The following is a 24,262-nucleotide window of genomic DNA, read 5'->3' as shown; positions in this document are numbered from 1 at the left end:
CGTAATGGCTTACAGCCATGCCATCCTGTACACGCTCGATCTCGTCGGATCTCGGCCGCTACACAGGTTGGTCCTGGTTAGTACTTGGTTGGGAGACCGCCTGGGAATACCAAGTACGGTGTGCTTAGGGGCTGGTTCTCCATTCTTTTTCGCTCCTCTCTCACGCATGGCGAAGAGGGGCCTGTGGGGGTGGTTTTTGACCTCCTCTGGTGACCCTGTGCTTCCCGTACCGCCAGGCCCGGTCCGAAGTAATGTTTCGTCGACCCGTAGGCCTGGGTTAACCCTTTTTTTTTTTTTGAAAACTGAAACACTTGTACTGCGGTATAGCCGGTGTATACCCGCAGGTGTGTTTTGGAGTTTTTTCTTGAGGGGTTATAGGAACAACCACCGCATTGGGTAACACCAAGGTGGTTGATTCCCTGGTGTGTTGGAGCAGTGTCAACTCCCGGGTTCACCGTTTGAGGGTGCCCCTGCACGTTCATGACGTCTGCCTTCTCTGCCTCGACCCCTCTGGGTGGGGGTTTTTAAATGGAGGCTTGGTCATGCAACACCGCCAGCTTACGCTCCTTCCGCCGGGGCGGCTGTGTTCAGCTGTCCCCTCTGGCGCCTGTCTCGTCCGCAGTCTCCAGGCTAGGGTTAATAGCCTGTTGCCTGGTTTTTCCCCGGTGCGCTGCCTGCTTCCGTTGGTTAACCTTTTTTGTGTGCTTACGGCCATGCTGACTGCCTGTTGCAGGGTCAGTGTGCCAGGCGGTGTACTATTGGGGGGACGGGGCCCGCTCGGCTGAGGGGCCTTTGTCCGAATACGCTGGCTATGTGGGGGGCGGGGCACTACGTGCCCACCTGGTGGGGTCTTGATGCTGGCATCATGGACTTCTCCGGGCCCCCATTCCAGGGAGTCCAGTCCTTTTGGTGGGTCTGGGTCTTCCTTCGCGCTCCGCTGCTACGGCCTTGCCACGGGGTTGGGTTTGCCCTTGACCCCGTGATTCTGGGGGCAGTAACGAGGTTGTTCCTCCGTTCGTTCCCGGGTGGCATGCGGGTTGTGCGTGTGTGTAGTCGTGGGGTCAAGCCACGGTCTGCTCACCCTGTGCGTTGAGTTGCTTGAGTGCCTCTTCGCACGGTCGGGTCCGTCGCCCTCCCGTGAAGCCCCTAATAGGGGGGGTGCCCTCCATTAGGGTGGGTCGGGGGGGCTCGGCCCTCCCTGTTCTGATGGTTGTGGGGGGCTGTCAGCGGGGTGTATTTGTCGGCCGTTGGCTCTCGCTCGGCCTCCCTTGTGCAGACTAGTGATGCCGAGCGAGAGCGAATACGAAACAGAACGTTAGGTTATGACTATAACCAAGTTCTGTTAGTATAGCGACCCTCGGCATCCGACGCCGCTGCAGCCTTTGACCTCGCCTTGTGGCGAAAGCTTGGGAAGGAGGCGAGTGGGTGGCCCCACCCCAGCTTATATGGGTAAGCTGATAGGGGTGTGGTCAGACGAATATTGGGATTAAAGGTACATTTGTGGTCTTTATTCAGTGCGCGTGCACATATGCGAGATAGTGCAGACTAGTGATGCCGAGCGTCGCTATACTAACAGAACTTGGTTATAGTCATAACCTAACATTATATTGTGTTATGTAGTGTTGTATTTACTGCTGTCAAGCGAATCAAGTTTTTTTCTTTTTGTATTATAAGTAAAAGTATATTCTATAATGTAAATCTACTAAATTATGTTATATCTAGTCAAATTAACGGAGGAACAAATGTAAATGTAAGGGGGTAGGGATCAATAAGCTTAGCTTCCCTCTAGGCCTACTCCTTTTTTGAACATGTCAACTAACTAAATACATTGCTCTTGACTTTTTGTTTATAATCTTTTAAATTGTTTTATTATGATTGTTCTGTTTGACGGAGCTAGATAATGTGATTTGTTTGGAGGAATATGGAGAATACATGTTCAAAAATAAACTTTTTCATTCATTCATTCATTCATTCATTCATTCTTCGCTGAATGGTTGTCAAGCCCATCTGTATTCAGATGATACTGTTGTGTATTGTATTGCTGACTCTGTACAGTTGGCCATTGAGAACTTATAACTTTCCTTTATTGCCCTCCAGGAGGCTCTTATTAAACTTAAATTGGTTCTTAATGCTAGTAAAACTAAATGTATGCTGTTTTCTAGAGCCATAAATATTGAATATGGGGCACTCCAGTAGCACACCACATAGCGCGCTGAGTCGCGAAGCGGTCGCCCGGGTTCATTTCCCAGACCCGGTGGCCATTTGCCGCATGTCTTCCCCTCTTCTCCTCCCGTTTCTCCCTCTCTCCTCTGTCGGTCCTGCGTGGCCAAGAAAAGCTGTCGGTCCTGCGCGACCAGATAAAGCGAATAAAGATAATAAAAAAAAATAATAATAATATTGAATATGATGGTTTACACATATCTACCATAATTGGTTCTAGCATTGAGAGTCACTGAATATAAATATCTTGGTGTAAAATATCTTTCTCGATGAGAAATTTACATTTAAATTCCATGTGGACAACCTTGCTTCCAAGTTGTGACAGAAAATTGTCTTCCTATACAGAAACAGAACCAGCTTTCCTTTCATTAGTAGGAAGAGAGTTGTCGAGTTTTCTTATCAGTCCTTGACTATGGTGATCTCAACCATTAATAAAGGTCCCATGCATTGCTATTGCTTGCACTATTTGGGCAACTTTACACAATTCCTGTGAGTCTATGGAACACATCTGTAAAGTTTCTTTAAAAAAAATGCATTGTTTTATATTTTTAATCAAGTACTCAAAAGCAAAAATGTTTGACCTCAGGATTTCATGCTGTTTGTGCTGGGTGACAGTCACCCACACAGTCTGCCACTGGCAGACAGAGAGAGAGATTGATGGGGATACTAATTAATTTCGCTGCAGGGGGGCATAATCCCACGGGACAATGCATTGGTAACTTGTTTCAAATGACAATATATACCTCTGTGAATATTATAGCATGGATCGGAATACAGGCGTGCGCGTGGGAGAGTGTGCAAAGATATTTTTACAGTGATATGGAGTGCTCCCGACTGCAGGGAGAAGACCCATCCCCGTGGCGCACACACATTTACACACACTCCTGCGCCACGGTCCCTCTCTCTCCCTCTCTCTCTCTCTCTCTCTCTCTCTCTATCTCTCTCTCCCTCCCTCTCTCGCTCGCTCGTTCTCTGCTGTCTGTCGCACACTCTGTTTGAGGAAGTAATTTCACTGCTCTGTTGTTGAGCGAATTGTGGGCGGTGACTACAACCAGTATTATTCACGTCAGCAAAACAGTCAAATCAGAATGGCTTACCGGTAGTTGAGTGAGGGAAGATCTCGTGAACTCGAGACTAGACTGATGAGTCAATATGATAATTAGAGACACAGACCACATTGATATAATCCCCCATTGCTAGGAAACAATTCTAAACACTGGAAAAGGCCATTTATAATGCATGGGACCTTTAACCATCCTTATACTACATCATTATTGGAATGGAATTCTGGTATCTATGGAACCCATTCTAGTGACCGGCTGGAGATGAAGCAGTGAACAATGTGATCCTAGTTTGTTTGTTGTGTACCTTGTGTAAGACAGGGTTCTATAATCAAATGTGAAATCTATCTTATTTGTCTGAAAAATCAAATATAATATCCCTGTTTTCAACATGGGCGCCGCCATTTTGTTGCTGACGTCATGGCTGACGTCATGGGGCTTGTTTGGTGTATACACTGCTGGTTAGCTGCCTATAGTGAATGGGTCAGTCAGTAAATAAAATGTTGCCTACAAAACAACGGGACCGCGGTGGTTCTGTTTGTATTGCTCCTGGCTGTTCAAACTAATTTTACCATGTGAGAGAGAGGAAAGTTGGTTAATTTCCACAAACTACCAGTGAAAAAAACAGTGTTGTTGGCACGTTGGCTCAGGCTGGCTGCACTCAGGCGGCGCGACCAGCCTGTTGGACAGGGAAGGAGGATCTGCAGCTGAAGCCGGACGCGGTTCCCTCAGTCTTCGACAGACAGACCGGCCCCGGCAGTTCAGCGTCGCGGAGCATTCAGCCTGCTGGCTACCTAGATCCACTTCAACCAGCCGAGCGTCGGGAGCTCCAGCAGCTTGTCGATGTGCTAATAGCCTGGAGCCAGCTACCGTTAGCTTGCCGAGGCTCCAGCACACCGACAAGCTGTGTAGCCAGCTACCGTTAGCTTGCCGAGGCTCCAGCACACCGACAAGCTGTGTAGCCAGCTACCGTTAGCTTGCCGAGGCTATTAGCACACCGACAAGCTGTGTAGCCAGCTACCGTTAGCTTGCCGAGGCTATTAGCACACCGACAAGCTGTGTAGCCAGCTACCGTTAGCTTGCCGAGGCTATTAGCACACCGACAAGCTGTGTAGCCAGCTACCGTTAGCTTGCCGAGGCTATTAGCACACGACAAGCTGTGTAGCCAGCAGGCTGAATGCTCCGCGACGCTGGTTGAAGTGGATCTAGGTAGCCAGCAGGCTGAACGGTAGCTGGCTACACAGCTTGTCGGTGTGCTGGAGCCTCGGCAAGCTAACGGTAGCTGGCTACACAGCTTGTCGGTGTGCTGGAGCCTCGGCAAGCTAACGGTAGCTGGCTCCAGGCTATTAGCACATCGACAAGCTGCTGGAGCTCCCGACGCTCGGCTGGTTGAAGTGGATCTAGGTAGCCAGCAGGCTGAATGCTCAGCGACGCTGAACTGCCGGGGCCGGTCTGTCTGTCGAAGACTGAGGGAACTGCGTCCGGCTTCAGCTGCAGATCCTCCTTCCCTGTCCAACAGGCTGGTCGCGCCGCCTGAGTGCAGCCAGCCTGAGCCAACGTGCCAACAACACTGTTTTTTTCACTGGTAGTTTGTGGAAATTAACCAACTTTCCTCTCTCTCACATGGTAAAATTAGTTTGAACAGCCAGGAGCAATACAAACAGAACCACCGCGGTCCCGTTGTTTTGTAGGCAACATTTTATTTACTGACTGACCCATTCACTATAGGCAGCTAACCAGCAGTGTATACACCAAACAAGCCCCATGACGTCAGCAACAAAATGGCAGCGCCCATAATGATAAATGCTTCAAAAATGCACATAACAAATCGTTTTTTCTTAGAAACTGCTTATTTTTATAACGTGATTTTTTTCTGTGGCTTATCTAAATACTAATGTGATGCTATGAATATGTATTTATCGCACTGCTTCATCTCCACTTTAAGGTCCCTCAAGTTTGCTCGGAACAGGGTAAATCTGCATTTTGCTATAATGCCCCTAGCTCATGGAATTAACTCCAACAGTCCTTAAAGGAACACACCAACCTTTTGGGAAATTAGCTTATTTGCCATCTACCCTGGAGTTAGACAAGCAGATACATACCCCTTTCTTCTCTGTGCATGCATTAGGCTTAGGGAACAGCCGCAGCCTAGCTTAGCATCATTCACTGGAAGTAGGTGTGCCAGTGTAGCCTAGTTTCCAACAGTCACGAAATACACTCCAAATACAACTCCAAAACTTTCCTGTAAACATGTTGTGACCTGTGTATTTACTGTACCATGTGGAGAAAATAAAATAAAAAATTTGACATTTTCGTTTTCTAAGCAGATATATACTCAGAACGTTTTTTTGCCGAACCACTGCTGCCTGGGCGCAGTGATTTCATCACCTCAAAAGCTCGGTTTTTCAAAAAGCAACAGAGCTTTTGAGAAGAAAAGGGTATGTATCGGCTTGTCTAACTCCAGGGTAGATGGCAAATAAGCTAATTTCCCAAAATGTTGGCGTGTTCCTTTAAAGCTTGAGATTCTCCCCTCTTTTGCAGAGTTTAAAACCTTGATCTCCAACCTTTGTCAATCAAGTTGTACATGTTTTAATTGATTGTTATCCTTACTTGTCTTATTGTTATGGTTTTATATTGTGTGTGATTTTACATGCCTTTTTTGCTTAACTCTGTATCGATGTGACAGTTGCCTTTCAAGTTTAAATAAAGGTTTGAAATTAAATTAAAAAAAGGTTAACGGTCAGGTTAAGAAGTAGGTTAAGGGGTAGGTTAAGGGGATAGGCTCTTTGCCCGCCCCCCCCCCCATTGTGACTTTATACATCAAGTAATCAATTGTGACTTTATGCAACATTAATTCCCAAGAAGCATTGTGATTGGACGAGAGACATTCCATGAGTACCTATAATCATAGACGCCTGGCCATAAGAGCACTCGGAGCATATGCTCTCCCACTATTGAACTTGGGGGAGCAAAGCTATGCTCTTGCTCCACCACTTTTTGATCATATGAAAAATGTTATATATCCCCCCCAATATATATTTCTAACCATAACTACGTAATTTCAATCAAATTAATAATACGCAATGACACTTAATAGCAAGTTTTTAAGTTTCCAAAGATTGCGACACCCCCCCCCCTGCTCCCCCATATGGTTTGATCCAGTGCCTCTCCAACCCCCAGCAGAGCAGACAGTGGCGCACAGCGCTGGCGCTGCAGGTAGGCTGAGTGTAAATATCAAAGGCCACAGAAGTGTGTCATTTGGTGGCAGGCAGGATTTTCCAGTAAGTTGTTTATGATTGTTAAGATTATTTATGTTAGACATGTCTTCTATTGAGTGGTAGAAGTTCTACCACGCAATACAATAAAAGTGTTTCACGTCCCGAAATGCCATCTGGTCATACCAATAATAATAATAATAACAAAGTTTCCCTCTGGTTGGCGTTAGCTTTAGTGCTAGCCGCTAGCTAACGTTGTCATATATCTAGATATGTGGTTGTCAGCTAACGTTGACTTCGTTTGCTAATTTTAACGTTCGCTATGGCAGACGAGCAGGGCCGGATTAACGACGGCCGCGGCCCGTGGGCCTTTAGTGATGAGGGCCCCCCCAATTTTTTTTTTTTTTTTTACTTTTTTTTTTTTTTTTTTATAATAATAATAATGCAATAAAAGTCTGAAAATGAAGGGATTATGTCCATGAGTGTCATTTTTAGAAATTAAGGCCTGCCTCTTATATAAGCCTCTCTAATAAAGGCCTGGTGCTCTTTGCAGCTGAGGTAAATAGAAGACCCGTCCTATATTTGAGGATTTACGGTAAATCAAGATGTTCAATTATCTTAACGGTTCCCGGTCGCGGCTCACGGCGACGTGATGAAGTGACGTCATCAGTTTGTGCCTCTCTGTATCGAAAACTTAGTCCATTTCCGGGGTTTTTTCGGCGTGGCATTATGACGTGTCCTTGAAACTACACGCTACTTTTTATTGTCTTGATAAACCAATAAATGAATGAACCAGGATCATTTCAATTCGATGCTAAATAAACTTTTACGCACGCGTAAAATGTGCCAGATATAATTTTACATGCGTTACATTTTTATCAATATCTTGGTCATTTTTTGAGCTAGAATGAAGCGGAAACGTTTGGGAGGAAGTGACGAAGGAGGCGGAAGTTTACTGCCAGAAAGCAAGAGTAGAAGAAGTCTCCATGTGCGCGAAAAATCTGTCCAAAAGATAATTTCTGTGGGACAACACCGTTTTTTTTAGTAGTTGTAGTTTATAGTTAGTAGTTCGACTTGTATAGCAGTAGTAGTAGTTGTAGTAGTAGCAGTAATAGTAGTAGTAGTAGTAGCAGTAGTAGTAGTTGTAGTAGCAGTAGTAGTAGTAGTAGTAGTAGTAGTATTAGTAGACTTTAGTAGTAGTAGTTTGAGCTACAGTAACATGCGTCGAAGTCAGCATGTTAGCAATGTGCCCATGTGGAGGTCCCTCTACGCTGGAGATCAGGACATGAGAGATCTATTAGGTGAGGATACAGATGAAGAAGTATCTTCAGATGGTTCTGATCATGATGACGACGTTGATGATCCATCGTTTGTTGGTGATGGTGACGAAAGGTCCACTGATCATGACGACAATGAAAGGTAAAGACACTTATTTTGGACTTTGATTGCTTTTGTTTTTGTCAAACTTGTTGGGAAAGGCAAAGAAAGGCTTTCACATGATAAGTGCACATGATGAATGCACATGATAAGTGTACATGATGAATGTACATGATGAATGTACATGACAAGTGTACATGATAAGTGTACATGATGAATGTACATGACAAGTGTACATGCTAAGTGTACATGATGAATGTACATGACAAGTGTACATGCTAAGTGTAAATGCTAAGTGTACATGATGAATGTACATTACAAGTGTACATGATGAATGTAAATGACAAGTGTACATTATAAATGTACATGATAAGTGTACATGGTGAATGTACATGATAAGTGTACATGGTAAGTGTGCATCAAGAGATTCCTTGTTGAATGTTGAAAATAATGTGCTTTTTATTGTTTTCTACAGTGAGGAGGAAGGAGCAGAAGGAGCAGAAGCTCTGCCTTCAACCAGTTCTGTGAGACATGGAAGGAGGGCAGACTTTGTACGCAATATATACAGAATGGAATATTGAGTGTATATACAGTGTGTGTGTGTTGTATGAGCAGTGTCTTATATGTACAATGTGTGTGCCATTTATGTGCAGACATGATGAGCAGCCTGCTCCAGTCCGACGCAGGACAACCCAGGCCAGGCCAAGACGTCCAGCCCAGGCAGGAGATCAGGCAGGAGATCAGGCAGGAGATCAGACGCCCTGGAAGACCGACAGTGATCCTGATCCAGCCCCTCAGCCCCTCCGGTTCATGCCGTGCAGACCCCCAGGACCGCAGCTAGACCCCATGCCACGTATACACAGGTAACACCTGTCAAAAGGCGTTACAGTTTGACAGGTGCAATATTTTTTTTGGATACGCCTCAGGCATCCTGCACTCTATATGACTGCACTCTAGTCATATGTGTACTGTATATATGTATATTGAATATCCCACAATTTAATTATTTAGTCATTTTTTACTTTTTTACTGTAAAACATTTTTTTTTACTTTTTTTTGGAAAAAAAATACTTTTACTGACTTTTTGTAAAAAGAAAAAAAAAAAAGCATGCTGGTGATAATTTCCAGTTGAGAATCAAAATGTCGTCTGTGTTTATTACCTGTGTATGGAGAAAATAATGCTTTGTAAATTGAATTCTGATCTGTTCTCTCTTGTTTATGTAAATATACTACCTGAGGGTGCATTTCCACTGTTTTATATCCTTGATTTGATATGTTTGCATTGGTTCATACTAAAAAGAACACATTTTCTCAAATCCGATTTTGTGTTTTGTGTTGTACATTATGCAGTATACAGTATATACAGTATTATACAATATGAAAACTAACTGTCAGGTCATATATGTGAGGCTGTGCTGAAAAAAAAGATACAAAACATACCATGGTAAAACATTTTAAAACATTTTAAAATGGAAATTATACAATTTAAATCAAAATTAGCCAAAACATTGAAATATCCCAGGACCTGGAAGGGTTGGTAGTGGTACAATACCTGAAATGAAAATGTGTGTGTGTGTGTGTGTGTCCAGCCAACCAGGTAACATGGCAGAAAAAAGAAAGAATACAGACATCGGAGCATTTTTCAGTACACCAAAACGCAAAGTAAGAACCCTAGTAGCCTAATAGCTCAAAGACTTAAAGGGCGGGCTCCACAAATAATGGATTGCACGGTGTTAATTGCACCCTTACTTACAATTCATTATGAATTGTAAATGGGGGACCCTGATGTAAACAAAACAAAAGTCTTTCTCTGGTCTGCATCCCCTTAACAATTGTGTGTATTGAGCCGTACTATATTGTACCCATTCTGCAATATGTTAATAACATTTTTAATCAATCAATAACAGATTGCAGAATGGGTACAGTACAGTACAGCTCAATACACACAATTGTTAAGGGGATGCAGACCAGAGAAAGACTTTCGTCTTGTTTACATCAGGGTTCCCCATTTTCAATTCATAATGAATTGTAAGTAAGGGTGCAATAGAAATGTTTCATAATGATGTTCAGTGTATTCATAAGTGTATTGCTCTCCTTAATGTAGAATGATATGGTGACTGTACAGACTCAGGAAGGAGAGAAAGAGACCCAAGAGTTACAGGTAATGGAAATATCAGACAGTCAGTTTAAAGTGTAGGATAACATAACAAATTAAGACACAAATACTTGGATTATATATCCCCCCTCTCTCCCTTTCTTTACAGAGTAGCATACAGATTGTGTATTCAAACCGGTTCAGTGTATTCATAAGTGTATTGCTCTCCTTAATGTAGAATGATATGGTGACTGTGCAGACTCAGGGAGGAGGCAGAGAAGGAGAGAAAGAGACCCAAGAGTTACAGGTAATGGAAATATCAGACAGCTTAAAGTGTAGGATAACATAACAAATTAAGACACAAAATAGGCTATATTTACAGCAGTTATTGTTCCTTGTTGGAATTTTCTCTCTCTTTCTTATTAAAAACTTGGCCTATTTGAAAGGAGATTGATATAATAAAAATAAAAGAGCGAAAAATCAATATACAGTATATATACAGTATATATATATATATATTAATATATTATTATAGTAATTGGCTATCATACTGCAATATAAACTGAGTTTTATAGTGAAAAGAGCAGCTTTATTGGTCAAGATTGAAGGCTCTATATTGCAGGAAATTGCACGTACAGGTTCATTAAATGAAAAAAATATCTGCCGTGGAGGGGGTCGTGACGGACCCCCTCCAAACCACCCCTTGCCTGTCAGAAAATAAAAAGAAATAAAAAAAAAGAAAAATAAAAAAAATAATAATAAAAAAATAAATAAATAAAAAAATGCACCCCCACTTTCAACTATAACTAGGCGGCCATGCCTATAATCACTGTATAGCAGCCTTGTTTACATTCAATTAGCCTAATTTACAACACTTGCACTTGTTAGCTATGAATCTTCTGTTGCTACAAAGAAACAATCAAAAGACTGCTTAGTTGCCGCCTGCGGACAACATGGATTTGCGTGTGGATTTCTATAAATTTGGTCCTGGTATGGCAATTGAAGAATGGATATAAAGAAAGAGAGGAGGATGAAGTTCATAGACTTTAGTTCAGGATTCAACACTATCATCCCCCAACAGCTGATAGTGAAACTGGACCTGCTGGGGCTGAGCACCTCGATGTGCAACTGGCTGCTGGACTACCTGACCGGGAGACCACAGGCAGTTCGGGTTGGCAACACCACATCCAGCACCATCATCCTGAACACAGGGGCCCCCCAAGGATGCATGCTCAGCCCCCTACTCTTCACACTACTGACCCACGACTGCACACCAATACACAACACCAACCTCTTCGGCAAGTTTGCGGACGACACAACTGTGGTGGGGCTCATTAAAAACAATGACGAGTCTCACTACAGGGACGAGGTGAGCCAACTGATCACGTGGTGCGGGAACAACAATCTCATTCTCAATGTGGAGAAAACAAAGGAGGTTGTTGTCGACTTCCGGAGAGCGCACACCCAGCACCCTCCACTGAGAAATGTAGAGGAGGTAGGTTTTTAGGCAGGCATGAGTCAGGCCACCTACAGTAAATGGAGTTAATGATTGGAAGATGCAGGTAGATTTGGGAGGAAAATTTGTTGTTCCACGAGAGATAGTACTAACTTGAGGCCTGTAGTATTATGGTCTGCTAGTCAGCGGTTTGTTTATTTTATAGAATTGACCTTGCCTTGGGAGGATTCAGTGGAGGAGGCGTATTAACACTTTAACTGCCACACACAAGATATCTCGGGTTTATTTTTATGTAGTTGAAAGCCACTCACGAGATTTCTCGGAATTTTCTTTTTTTGTCTTTTTTAGCAATCTGAAATCATATTGCATCACGCGAGTCTACCCGAGTATACACGAGCACCGCCGGAGATTATATGTGGAAAAAAGCGCCCCCTATCGTCTTTCAGATGACATAAGGGATTTTGGAATGGACTCAATGAAAATGGATGGGGAAAAAAATCCGGTACTCCACATTTTCCAGTCCACTGATCTAGCCGGGGTTACCACAGTTCATTCTGGAGACTCTGAGCCCCGCTGATCATGGAGTTCTACTGTATCGCGTTGGATCTATACACTTATCGATTTTTTCGAATGGTGATCAGGAATTGGAATATACCAGTTGGATACCATCTGATGTCAGGTAAGGACTCTATGTTATCAGTGTTAGGATAATCAGACAAATTTTGATGTGATAAGCTGTTTTGTGAAATGGGCTCTTTCGGTTTCACTGTAAAAGTCCTAGAGGAAATCAACGTGGCGATTATCCGTGCGCGGCCAGAATGTGCTTGCGTGCACGTATAATATTGATCATCTAGCGTTTATTTGAAAACGATTCATAAAAAAGCAGACGAATATCAACGTTGTGGAATATTCCAGTAAAAGACGATTTTCATAGAATGGTCCAGAATGGGCTGTTTTTTATCTCAAAACGGTTGCTTTTCTAAATGCTCTGAAACGGAAATGACGCGATAAAAAACCAATCTGCCTCGACAGCACTGACTGGAAAATAGTCTTTGATAATGCGATGGGCAGATTAGACACATAGCCATAATTTAAAACATAGATTAGGCGATATTAACGTTAACATTGGCGCCGATGGTGGCATTCAGGGGGTAAAAAGGAAAACCCGGTGTGGCACTCAAAGTGTTAAAGGAAAAAGCTTAGATATGCAAACTTGGCAGCAGAAACTGAACAGCAAGGATGGAAAGCTAGGGTCCACTTAAAGTAGGATGCAGATATTGTTATCAGGAATTGTTCTATTTTTGACATAGGAACATAACAAAAGTTAGTTAAGGGGGGGGGGGGGGGTTCTTGGACGCTGGAACTAAAAGTTAGTTCAGGGGGGGGGGGTTCTTGGACGCTGGAACTAACTGTTGAGCCTTCCCGAGGTGTCGTGGGACTAACTTGATGGCAGTGAAGGGAGGTGCCCACTTGATAACCCTGGTTATATGGTGGCTCTCACCGCCTATCTATCTATACGTTAGGTTAGATTGTGGTGGCAGTTAGGGGCCATGTGGAAGGATAATGTAGCATCAGCATTGTCAGGACCTGAAGCTCAGCTCAAAGGGTCTGTTGAAGTTGGTAATGCTGTTTGTATTGGGGGCCATTATGTGCCACGTAATACAGTTGTAATTAGTATAATAGTATAATTATTTATAGGCATGTTAGACTTTCTTTTGTCAATGGAAGTGGGTTTCTTCATTGAGCGCTTATCCTGAATATTAGGGCACAAGTACCTTGTGTTTTATTATATGTCTTATACGTCACGCACCATAAAGCAATGTCACAGGTTTGAATCCAGTCATTGACCTTTGTTACATCTCACCCCCCCCCCCCCCATGTCTTATTTTTGTCATTTATTTATTATGCGTTTTATTATTATTTATTCTCTCTCTCTCTCTCTCTCTCTCTCTCTCTCTCTCTCTCTCTCTCTCTCTCTCTCTCTCTCTCTCTCTCTCTCTCTCTCTCTCTCTCTCTCTCTCTCTCTCTCTCTCTCTCTCTCTCTCTCTCTCTCTCATTAGGATGTAAACTGTGGTGTTGAAATGAGGACCAGCTTATCTTGTGTAAATACAGCCTGGAATTAACTGATACAAATAACCCTTCGTTGATAATCTCTTTCATCTTTGAACAGTTTTTGTCACCACAGGCAGCCAAACAAACATTATCTGAAAAATCTGTCTTTTTCAGTTAGATTTGTAAGCAGGCTTTCATATCGGAATGAGAACCATAGTTTTGTTTTTCTGTCCTGTTCTCAATGGGTTTAGCTGCCTACTGAATATTGGTGCAATACATGTACTATAACATACTATAATAAGTGCACTATCACATACTACAATAAGTGTACTATAACATACATAAGTGTCTGTCTGTCTATCTGTCTGCCTCATCCTATCTTACTGACTCCAATGGGTTGCTGGAGTAGTCATAATCCAGTATTTGACCTAGCCGTGCACACTCCTAGCTTGTGACGTACAGTGGAGGCAGAGGGCTGGTTGCAATACACAGGCTACATCAGATGAACAGTGCAGGCAGAAAGCTGGTTGCAGTACACAGGCTACATCAGATGAACAGTGCAGGCAGAGGGCTGGTTGCAGTACACAGGCTACATCAGATGAACAGTGCAGGCAGAAAGCTGGTTGGAGTACACAGGCTACATCAGATGAACAGTGCAGGCAGAAAGCTGGTTGGAGTACACAGGCTACATCAGATGAACAGTGCAGGCAGAAAGCTGGTTGCAGTACACACTACACAGGCTACATCAGATGAGCAGTGCAGGCAGAAAGCTGGTTGGAGTACACAGGCTACATCAGATGAACGGTGCAGGTAGAGGGCTGCGTGGTTAGAGTACACAGGCTACATCAGATGAGCAGTGCAGGCAGAAAGCTGGTTGGAGTACACAGGCTACATCAGATGAACAGTGCAGGCAGAGGGCTGGTTGGAGTACACAGGCTACATCAGATGAACAGTGCAGGCAGAGGGCTGGTTGGAGTACACAGGCTACATCAGATGAACGGTGCAGGTAGAGGGCTGCGTGGTTGGAGTACACAGGCTCTCGTCAATTTGGCAGATTTTATTTTTCAGATTCAGAGGTCATGCTTACCAGTGTTGTGTTGGGTTGAGTGAGAGTAGCAATGGTGATATGGTCGCAATATTATAGTAATTTTGAGTCAGGAAATGCACATGAGAGTAACTGCAAAATGTGTGACCATGTAGCAAAACAAGCCCTGCTGCACTGATGCCCTGACTTCCCTTTGGTGGTAAACTCATACTGGACACTGGAAAACAAACCAACTCAGAAATGTAAGATATACCTGCCCTACGTTAGAACCTTTTCATCTTCCAGAAAATGGTACATTGCCTATTATTGATTATAAGTTTTCATTGAAGTTGAAGATTGAAGAAAAATACATCACTCCTGCCACTGCTCAGCAACAGGATGCTGACTGCAGTTCACTTAACAACTTAAAAGGAACATACCAACATTTTGGGGAAATAGCTTATCGTCTTCTCCAGAGAGAGACAAAAAGATAGATACCAGTTTCCTCTCTGTGCGTTCAGTAGAAAGCTATCTGACTGCACGTTAGCCTACTGTAGCTTAGCACAATGAATGGAAGCGGGCATGGCAGGTTAGCCTATAGGCATTGTCCAACTAACACCTCTTCCGAAGGCTAACCAGCCATGTCCGCTTCCATTCATTGTGCTAAGCTAGGCTAACGTGCAGCCAGATAGCTTTCTACTGAACGCACAGAGAGGAAACTGGTATCTATCTTCTTTTCTCTCTGGAGAAGAAGATAAGCTAATTTCCCAAAATGTTTGCGTGTTCCTTTAATGAGATGAGATTTCTGCTTTATTCGACAGGACAGTGAGTGAAATCAGGGGTAGAGAGAAGGGAGATGACATGCAACAAAGGTCTTGGGATTCAAAACCACAATGTTGTGATTACATACATGGTATGCGCCCTAGCGTGGTGAGCCACCAGGATGCCCCCCATATAGCAAATTTTATTTTAGAGTTATGTTAAGGTTAGAGTTAGGTTAATTATAGAGTTAGGTTAAGGTGAAGGTTATGTTTATGTTTATGTTAAAGGGGAACTCCAACATTTTGGGAAATTAGCTTATTTAACATCTTCCCTGGAGTTAGACAAGAAGATACATACCTTTTTTGTCTCTGTGCGTGCATTTTAGCTTTGGGAATAGACGCTCCGTTAGCATAGCTTAGCTTCATCACTGGAAGTGAGGCAGGACAGTAGCCTTACAGTGCCTTACAGTGTATTGCAAGGTCTGACATTGACCAAATTTGATATGCATGACCTTGGTGGGCTCTAGGTCAACTCCTGAAAAGGGGGTCAATGTCAGACCTTGCAATCAAAAGTTAGGGGGCGCACTGAAATTATGGCAAGGGTTATTAGCCGCCTAACTTTTGATTGCAAAGTCTGACATTGACCCCCTTTTCAGGAGTTGACCTAGAGCCCACCAAGGTCATGCATATCAAGTTTGGTCAATGTCAGACCTTGCAATACACTGTAAGGCACTGTAAGGCTACTGTCCTGCCTCACTTCCAGTGATGAAGCTAAGCTATGCTAACGGAGCGTCTATTCCCAAAGCTAAAATGCACGCACAGAGACAAAAAAGGTATGTATCTTCTTGTCTAACTCCAGGGAAGATGTTAAATAAGCTAATTTCCCAAAATGTTGGAGTTCCCCTTTAAGATCAAGGTTAAGGTTAGGGTTACAGAATGAATGTGTGTGTGTGTGTACTAACTGGAAGTCTCTCTGCTGTGAGTGGTGCTGGTCTCTGCGCTCCAGACTCTGCTCCAGTAAGGCTCTGTTCTCCTTCAGCAGGAACTGGTTCTGCTCCACCAGGTGGCGGTTCTCCTCCTCCATGGTCCCCTTCAGCTCGGCCAGCAGCTACACACACACACACACGCACACACACACACACACACACACATCTCACATCATACACCATATCTAGCTCAAATGGAAGGAGTCTCTGTCTGTATGTTGTCCTTCGATTTTTACAAGAACCGTTCATGCAATCAGCTTGACACGTGTGTTGCTGATGGCCCATGTAAGCGCAGTGTCAAGTGTGAAGATGATTGGATGAGTGGTTCTCCAGAACGCTGCAAGCAGCCATACCAGGGGCCAAGCAATCGGCCCATTCCCAACCGGCACTGCACTAGTATACACATATATGTATATATTGTGGCAGATATCACCCCCCCCCCCCCTTCTCATGGATATGTGAAGGACGGGAGATATAACTGCCACGGAAGGAGTGGAGGCAATGGTAGCTGATTAGTACTGATAGAACACACCTGTGCTTCATTAGTTCACCCACATCCTACACACTACAAATACACTAGGATAGAGAGTTGAGTTGAGTGGAGGTGAGGTTGGAGTTGTTGTATTGAGAGAGATTGTTGTGTACGGAGTTTTGCGAGGTGAGAGGTAGTGAGAGGAGAGGTGAAGGCGAGAAGGTGTTCATTGTGTACTGGACCCTAGACTGGCTGAGAAACCCCCTTGTGTACTGACCCTGGACCGGACGACTACTGAGAGCCTGTTTTATGGTTTGGACATCGGACTGTATTACGACAATTCTATTTTCCCATCGAACTATATTTTACCTGTAGTCAATACATATTATTATTGATTGATATTGCACTTGTGTGGCCATTTGAATCTGTTTGTTTTTTAACTGTGACGAGTCTGAACACCACCAGGCCACCAATTATTTTTAAGTAAAACATATAGCAGTAAATCCATATATATATATATATTAGGGATGCTCGATATTGGCTTTTTTACCGATACCGATATTCCGATATTGTCCAACTCTTAATTTCCGATACCGATATCAACCGATATCAACCGATACCGATATATGCAGGGTTTCCCACCCCAAAAAACGGAATAATTTCAGGTAACTAATCATTTCACTGGATATATATATAACAAATATTGTTATTGTTTTTTTCTTTTTTTAAACCGATACCGATATTTTCCGATATCACATTTTACTGCCGATATCGGCCGATAATATCGGTCGGCCGATAATATCGGACATCCCTAATATATATATATATATATATATATATGATTATCACTAGGAATTTAGAGTCTGCCTTATATGGACCTTATCAAACTTGACAACATAAACATCCAAAATGCCCCAAGTGTATTTCCTGTCCAAGTGTTTGCTAATATCAACAGCTGACAGGAAACATGCTACACGTGCTACAGTAGCTTCTCCCTAGCAATTAAGGATGTGCAAGGATATCCGGTTAGCCGGTTAACCAGACGTTTTAAATTAAACAGATATTCTTAACTCATTCACTGCCAACGACGATTATACTCGTTATTGGCTGCCAATCGGTGAACGCCAACAACGAGTATACTCGTTATTTGATCGTTATTTCTTTTATTCGATATTTCTATTCATTACAGGCCCACTGACTCTGGGTTAACATGGGGAATCCTCATGCCAATGTAAAAGTGCAATACCGGCCGCATCACGCTAGACGGCGGTATCGAGCACCCTTTCTACCCTTGTATCTTTCTCTGTGGGACGGCCCCAGGTCTCGGGTTTCATTTTCCCTTGTTGGGCGAGGTGAATGGTTGTCCCGGTTCCATTGAAGCCCGTCAAATATCTCCGATCCATATGTTGTGGTGAATTATGCCGTTTATTGTTTATTGTTGTTTATTGTTTAAAAGGATCCCCATTAGCTGTCACCTAAGTGGCGAGCTAGTCTTCCTGGGGTCCACACAGAAAGACAACAGAAAACACAAAACATAACAACATGAGATACATATGACAATCACAATTAACAATGATAATCTAAAAACAGTAAAACATTGTAGACATCATTAGAATCAGAATATTTTGCTCACATATTTAAGTAGTGCATTCTCAGGTGGTATTTGAAAGACACTTTACTATTCAATTTACTTATGTTCAGTGGGCAGTTATTCCAATGATTGATGGCACGATAAACAACAGTCCTCTTTAAAGCATTTGATTTTGGACGTGGTAACATAATCTGTCCATCATCAGCTGACCTAGTAAAATAAGAATGAACCTGACTGCATCTGACCATTTGTTTGTATAAGAAAACAGGTTGAGATGAAAAGACAGTGGGTCTCATTCCCGAAAATTTTCCAAAGATATATTCTGGAAGACTTATCTTGGAACCACTGAGACATAATCTATGACAAGTACACTCTGAGTCCTGAACGTGCTGGAGATATGTCTTAAGTGGCTGAAACGGTTGCAGAAATTATATGATCTGATATCTGCTTGGAGAATGGCATTCTGTCGTAAACTCCAAAGCGCGTTCCCGTTCAGCTCATTTGCATACAAAACACCGCCTCCATAGTTCCTTATAAGGCAACTGGTGACGCAGCTGTGTGAAATGGAATGGCGGAAGTGCTTTGCGAGCCGCGTGATTATGAAACCTAGCGTCAGTCAGTGCCAATCAGAGAGCGTCTCCGAGAAATGCGGCTAGGTTTCGTAATCACGCTTGCGCCCATCAAAACTAGATTAGATTAATGTATTGGCATCATATACAGCTCGCGGTACACACCTGCCGCAGCGCGCGCGCACACACAGACACACACACACACATGCGCGCGCAGTACTGTATATGAATGAATGAATGACATAATATATATAGCCTACGGCGGGCGTAATGAATGATTCCATAAGCCTATAGGCTACTGTTCATTCGTAGGCGCACACACGACTTGTTATGGAATATTAATGCAGTCTATTTCCACCGATTAGCTTTAGTTCTTATTTATTTATCCACTGTCATTTCAGTGTTGGTGTATAGGCTATATAGTGTATTTCAATATAAGTTTAATTGATTAATGATATATTCGAAGGAATGCAGGTTTATAGCTATATCAACCCCCTCCAATGTACAGTAAATGACCAAGTATGGTTTTGTCAATATTCCAATGTACAGTTTTGCTTGTACAGTGTAAGTCTATCCCCCACCCATCCCTACCCAACCTCCTCCAACAGTTTCTACGTCAAATGTACTCTCTTTTCTGGACTCTTTTTGTATCACAAACAGTACTGTATTTGCAAATCTGGTATGTCATAAATGTATAGATGTAGCAGTACTGTCTATCTGTGTCATGTGTGTCATATATGTTATGATGAATTGAAAATGGGGGACCCTGATGTAAACAAGACGAAATTCTTTCTCTGGTCTGCATCCCCTTATGTAATTGAGCTGTACTGTACTGTACCCATTCTGCAATCTGTTAATAAAGTTTTCAATCAATCAATCAAACAAAGGTCTGTCCCATTGTATACCAATCAATGGGATACATTGCATGTTGACCTGCATTCTTTCAAATGTATATAATTAATCATTAAAACAGATGTGTAACAAATAAGAAATACAAATTCCACAGAAGGCATTAAATTATTATTATTTTCAATCATTTCACAATAATTGCATAATTGTGTTTGAATATCTGAGTAATTATTTGTCCAAAATAGCTGGTTCAGATATGGTTAATCCAGCTGCCCTATGATCAGATGAATCCATATTATTTATTTTTCCGACATCAAATTCGTAATTTCTTATCGTACAAATATTGTCATATTTATTTTAATTATGATTAAGTAATTAATTCCAAGGAGGCCTGTAGCGTTGACGTGAAGGAATCACTATGAGAACACAGTCTGTCAAGTTATAATAACATTTTAAATTAGTCAATCAATCATGAGATTTGATCGTGGGCTGAGAGCATATTTAAGTGTGCTCCTCAGCACTCTTAGATCTGCTCTCAAATAAGATCTCAGGAAAATTTGAAGACTCCCACTCCCAGCCCTAATATGTCTTAAATAGGCCGAAATCTGGCTAAGATGAAATATTTTGTCGTAACTTCGTTCGAGAATGAGACCCAGTGTTCCTGAAAAATGTAACTGTGTTGAAAACCAGCCTATTCTCTACTGTTAACCATGAGAGTTGCCGGTGCATAGTGATGGTGTTTGTTCTCATGGAACAATGTAAAACTAACCTTGCAGCTCTGTTCTGGGCAGTTTGCAATTTTTTTAGTTGACCTTTGGATGCAGAGGACCATACTGGTGCACAATAATCTAGGTGACATAAAATTAAAGATTTCGCCACCTGTCCCACAATATATGTAGGGACATAAGAAAGACATTTCCTCACAATGGAGATACCACTCCCCATCTTCTTCACTATGGTATCAATGTGTTCTGCCCACGACAGCTGGCTATCAATTATTATGCCCAGTAATTTTACTTTATTTACCTGTTCTATGCCGTTGAGCAAATGGACATTGGATATAGCAGGTGGCGATCAAACAATTGGAATATTGTTTTTGGATTACTCCCGGCCACAGGTAAGGGGATTTGACGTCAATTTGAGCTTGATCCTGCAATGCTTTCACACCGATCGGGCTGATAACCGTTTTTAGTGTTCAATGCGAATGCCGTTACTGACAATCAAATAATCAGAAACGACCCCCCCCCCCCCCCCGCCCCCTTTCATGCATTCATAATGGGACATAATAGCAATGATCTAGATTTGATTTCGGAACAATAGCGGGTTCAGGCAAGAAACGGCAAAGTCTACAATGGAATCGACGTATACTGCCATAACTAAGCATTTCATGAATTACCCTAGACCGCTCTAAAACCAACTTATATTTACCACGGTATAACACGGGAACGTATGGATGGAAAAATTATCTCCTTTTTGCATCTTTACCGGAAGAAACTCAATGTCAAATGACTATAGTATTGTATCCATGGCTATAATGTAGAATATAGATTTAGCTCTACAAACAAGGTGACTAACTCCCATCATTTACAGCGGTGGCAGTAGCTACCACAGGATAAGGCTATTAGCTGGCAGCCATTGAGTTAACGGTTAAATGGTTAACCGTTTCGTGGCCAACCACGTATATACGTTATTGGGCACCATCCTTAACACATTGACTGCCAGCCATTGTACCCATCAAAGTACCCAGTCTGCCACCGTTGAAAGCCTATGGAGATGTTTACCTTCTTTGCAGGGCTATAACTTTTTAAATTGTATTGCTATATTGACATTACTATGGCCCATTCAACATCGATTATCTATCGTTCCGGATGGGGGAACGTTATATTTTTTCATTCATACATTGTTGTGTTAATACCGTCTTGAATATAAGTATGTTTATAAGCTTTTCTGCTGTAATTCCAAAAACGCTAGTTATAGGCCCAAAAATTGATTATCGATTGCCGTTTCTTTCCTATACACGCTATTAAAAATTAAAATGTATATGATCGGTATACATTATGCTTCATCATGAGTGGAGGAAAGGGGGGGCGGGGGTCGTCTATAATTCCTTTATCGTCAGTAACGGCTTTATGTAGTATGGGTTGATATATTGATCAGACTGTTTGCAAACAAAGAAACGCACAATCGGGCTGAAAATAACGTTACTGTCCTCTTACCGTTCGCCGATGAGACTGGAAGAAAAAGATCCCAATTATTTGACACCGATCGCCTAGATCCATTTCCGGTTTGTATGGCGCAATAAATGCCGAAATCATATAGATTATTGTGTTATGGAAGCGATCCCAATGCACGCCAGTGTTTGTCTGTAGTCCCGTAGCAAGATATTACTGCCGGAGGGATTTCCTCGACGCACCGATCACAACTTCCGGTTTTGCCGAGAGTGTAACTCGCCCGACCATCCACCAGGCGGCAGTATTGAGGCATTGCAATCTCATTCAGGGTCCCGCTGCAGTCCCGGAGGTTGGCTGGATGAATTATGAATGCCATGATGAAAAAATTAAATATTGATTTAAAAAACGGCTTTCGCCGTTCTTGGCGTTCAACGCATGGCGGGCAAACACGTCGTAAGGAGTTTTTGGCGACCAATGTGTTAAACGGCCAACCACGTATATATACGTGTTACCACTCGGTTTTGCTTTTATTCCATTTTAATATCCTACTCAATGTCACAGAGCTGTATGTTGGCTGAAAACGGCATATCCGGACTCCGAAAGTGCAGTACCGGCCAGATCCTGGTATTGGCGCTGTCTCGATAATACAGTTTCCCTTGTTGCAGACGGGGTGTCACCTTTTTTTCATTCCGGGTTAGCTTTTCTGTTAGCCTGAAGCGAGGGCTTCAACCGATCGCCTGGAATACTTATTGCGACGCCGGATTCAGTATGCAGTAAAGGAATATAGCATCAGCCAATGGACATATCGATCTACCAGATGGCGATCAAATAACTGGGAAATTCTTTTTGGAATACAACCGGCCACAGGTAAGAGCGATTTGACGTCAATTTCAGCTTGATCTCATAGACATCCACCCGGTCAACGTATGATGTTGCAATAACAAATGCTGTTATTGGTAATCAATAGGGCTGACCTTCGAAGCTTTTTTTGGCAATCGAAGCTTCGGGGCCGAGCTTCGATTTTAATTCGAAGCTTCAAAAAAAGTGGGTTGGATTAATTAATTAAGTAGCCCCTTTCGTGACTGTGACGCATCCAACAAGGTTTCACTCGGCTGTGTGATTTAATTCAAGGTGGATCGCTGTTGTCGTTTGAACAACTTCAGATTTCATGGGAACTACCAATCCCCCAAATCAAGAATGTTTAAGATGAATGAAGTAAGATTTTGATTATTTGAAATATGGCCTGTGTAGACTAAACTATGCACAGAATTATGTCAGTCTACAAGGTCCGGATTCTACATGGTCCGGCAATGTAGACCTTGTAGACTCAACTACAGACCAATTATCAGTGAATGTTCATGCATTTTTAAGAAGGGCAACTTCCACAAAAAAACAAAGAACTCACCAAAACATCTCAGTAGCACCTTATCTAAATGTTATATTTCATATATGGAGATTCATATTTATTTATGTATTGCATGCATTTCTACATTTTATTTCCTATTTTGTTTATTCATCCCAGTATCTTTCTTTCTTATGTGTGGAATTCTACAAGGCGCGCGCACACACACACACACACACACACTTACATTTAGTCATTTAGCTGACGCTTTTATCCAAAGCGACTTACAAGTTCTGTACGACAAGACAGCAAGAAGGGTACAACTCTATCAGCTGAGTAACAATGTTCATCAAAGTGTTGCGTGTTACAGTGTAGGTTAGTTTATTAGGACAAGTGCATGACAGTAAGGTTAGTCAGGGTTAGATTTTTTTTTTATTATTTATTTATCATTTCAGATAATGGTTGAAGAAGTGAGTCTTTAGTCGACGGCGAAAGATTGGACGGGATTCGGCTGTCCTAACTGGGATGGGTAGTTCACACACACACACACACACACACACACACACACACACACACACACACACGCACACGCACACGCACACGCACACACACACAAATCGAAGTAAAAAAATTGAAAAAAAAAATGTTTGAAAAAGAAATTAATATTTTTTTTTTTTATTTTTTTTTAAACTTCGATTTTTTTTTTAATGATCGAAGCTTGTGCCATCGAACGAAGCTTCGAAGCTTCGAAGTATTTAAGACAGCCCTAGTAATCAATAATCAGAAACGACTTCCCCCAGCCCCCCCCCTTTCATGCATTCATGGTGGACCATGATATCGATCATATGCATTTAGATTTTTTACTCTAGCTTGTGTAGGGCCGAAACGCCAATCGATTTAACGTTATTAGCTTAGCGCCCTATAACTAGCTTTGCAGGAATTACCCTAGACCAGGGGTGGCCAACCCGCGGCTCGCGAGCCGCATGTGGCTCTTTGCCCGTCAATGTGTGGCTCTTCCATC

At 42.5% G+C, this 24,262-nt stretch overlaps 1 protein-coding gene across 1 annotated transcript in view; it reads right to left on the bottom strand.

Annotated features, from left to right (window-relative positions):
* Window positions 1–24,262, bottom strand: part of ccdc88b (coiled-coil domain containing 88B) — a gene marked incomplete at its 5' end in the record, with an annotated part of 241,720 nt that overhangs the window by 16,715 nt on the left and 200,743 nt on the right. The window contains one exon of the mRNA XM_084332063.1: window positions 16,224–16,369. Coding sequence (XP_084188189.1) covers window positions 16,224–16,369 — 146 coding nt within the window. The remainder of the gene's footprint in view (window positions 1–16,223; window positions 16,370–24,262) is intronic.

This window comes from Notolepis coatsorum (assembly GCF_963971535.1).
Source record: "Notolepis coatsorum genome assembly, chromosome: 16".
Taxonomy (NCBI): domain Eukaryota; kingdom Metazoa; phylum Chordata; class Actinopteri; order Aulopiformes; family Paralepididae; genus Notolepis; species Notolepis coatsorum.
This window is presented reverse-complemented; position numbering and strand designations above follow the sequence as displayed.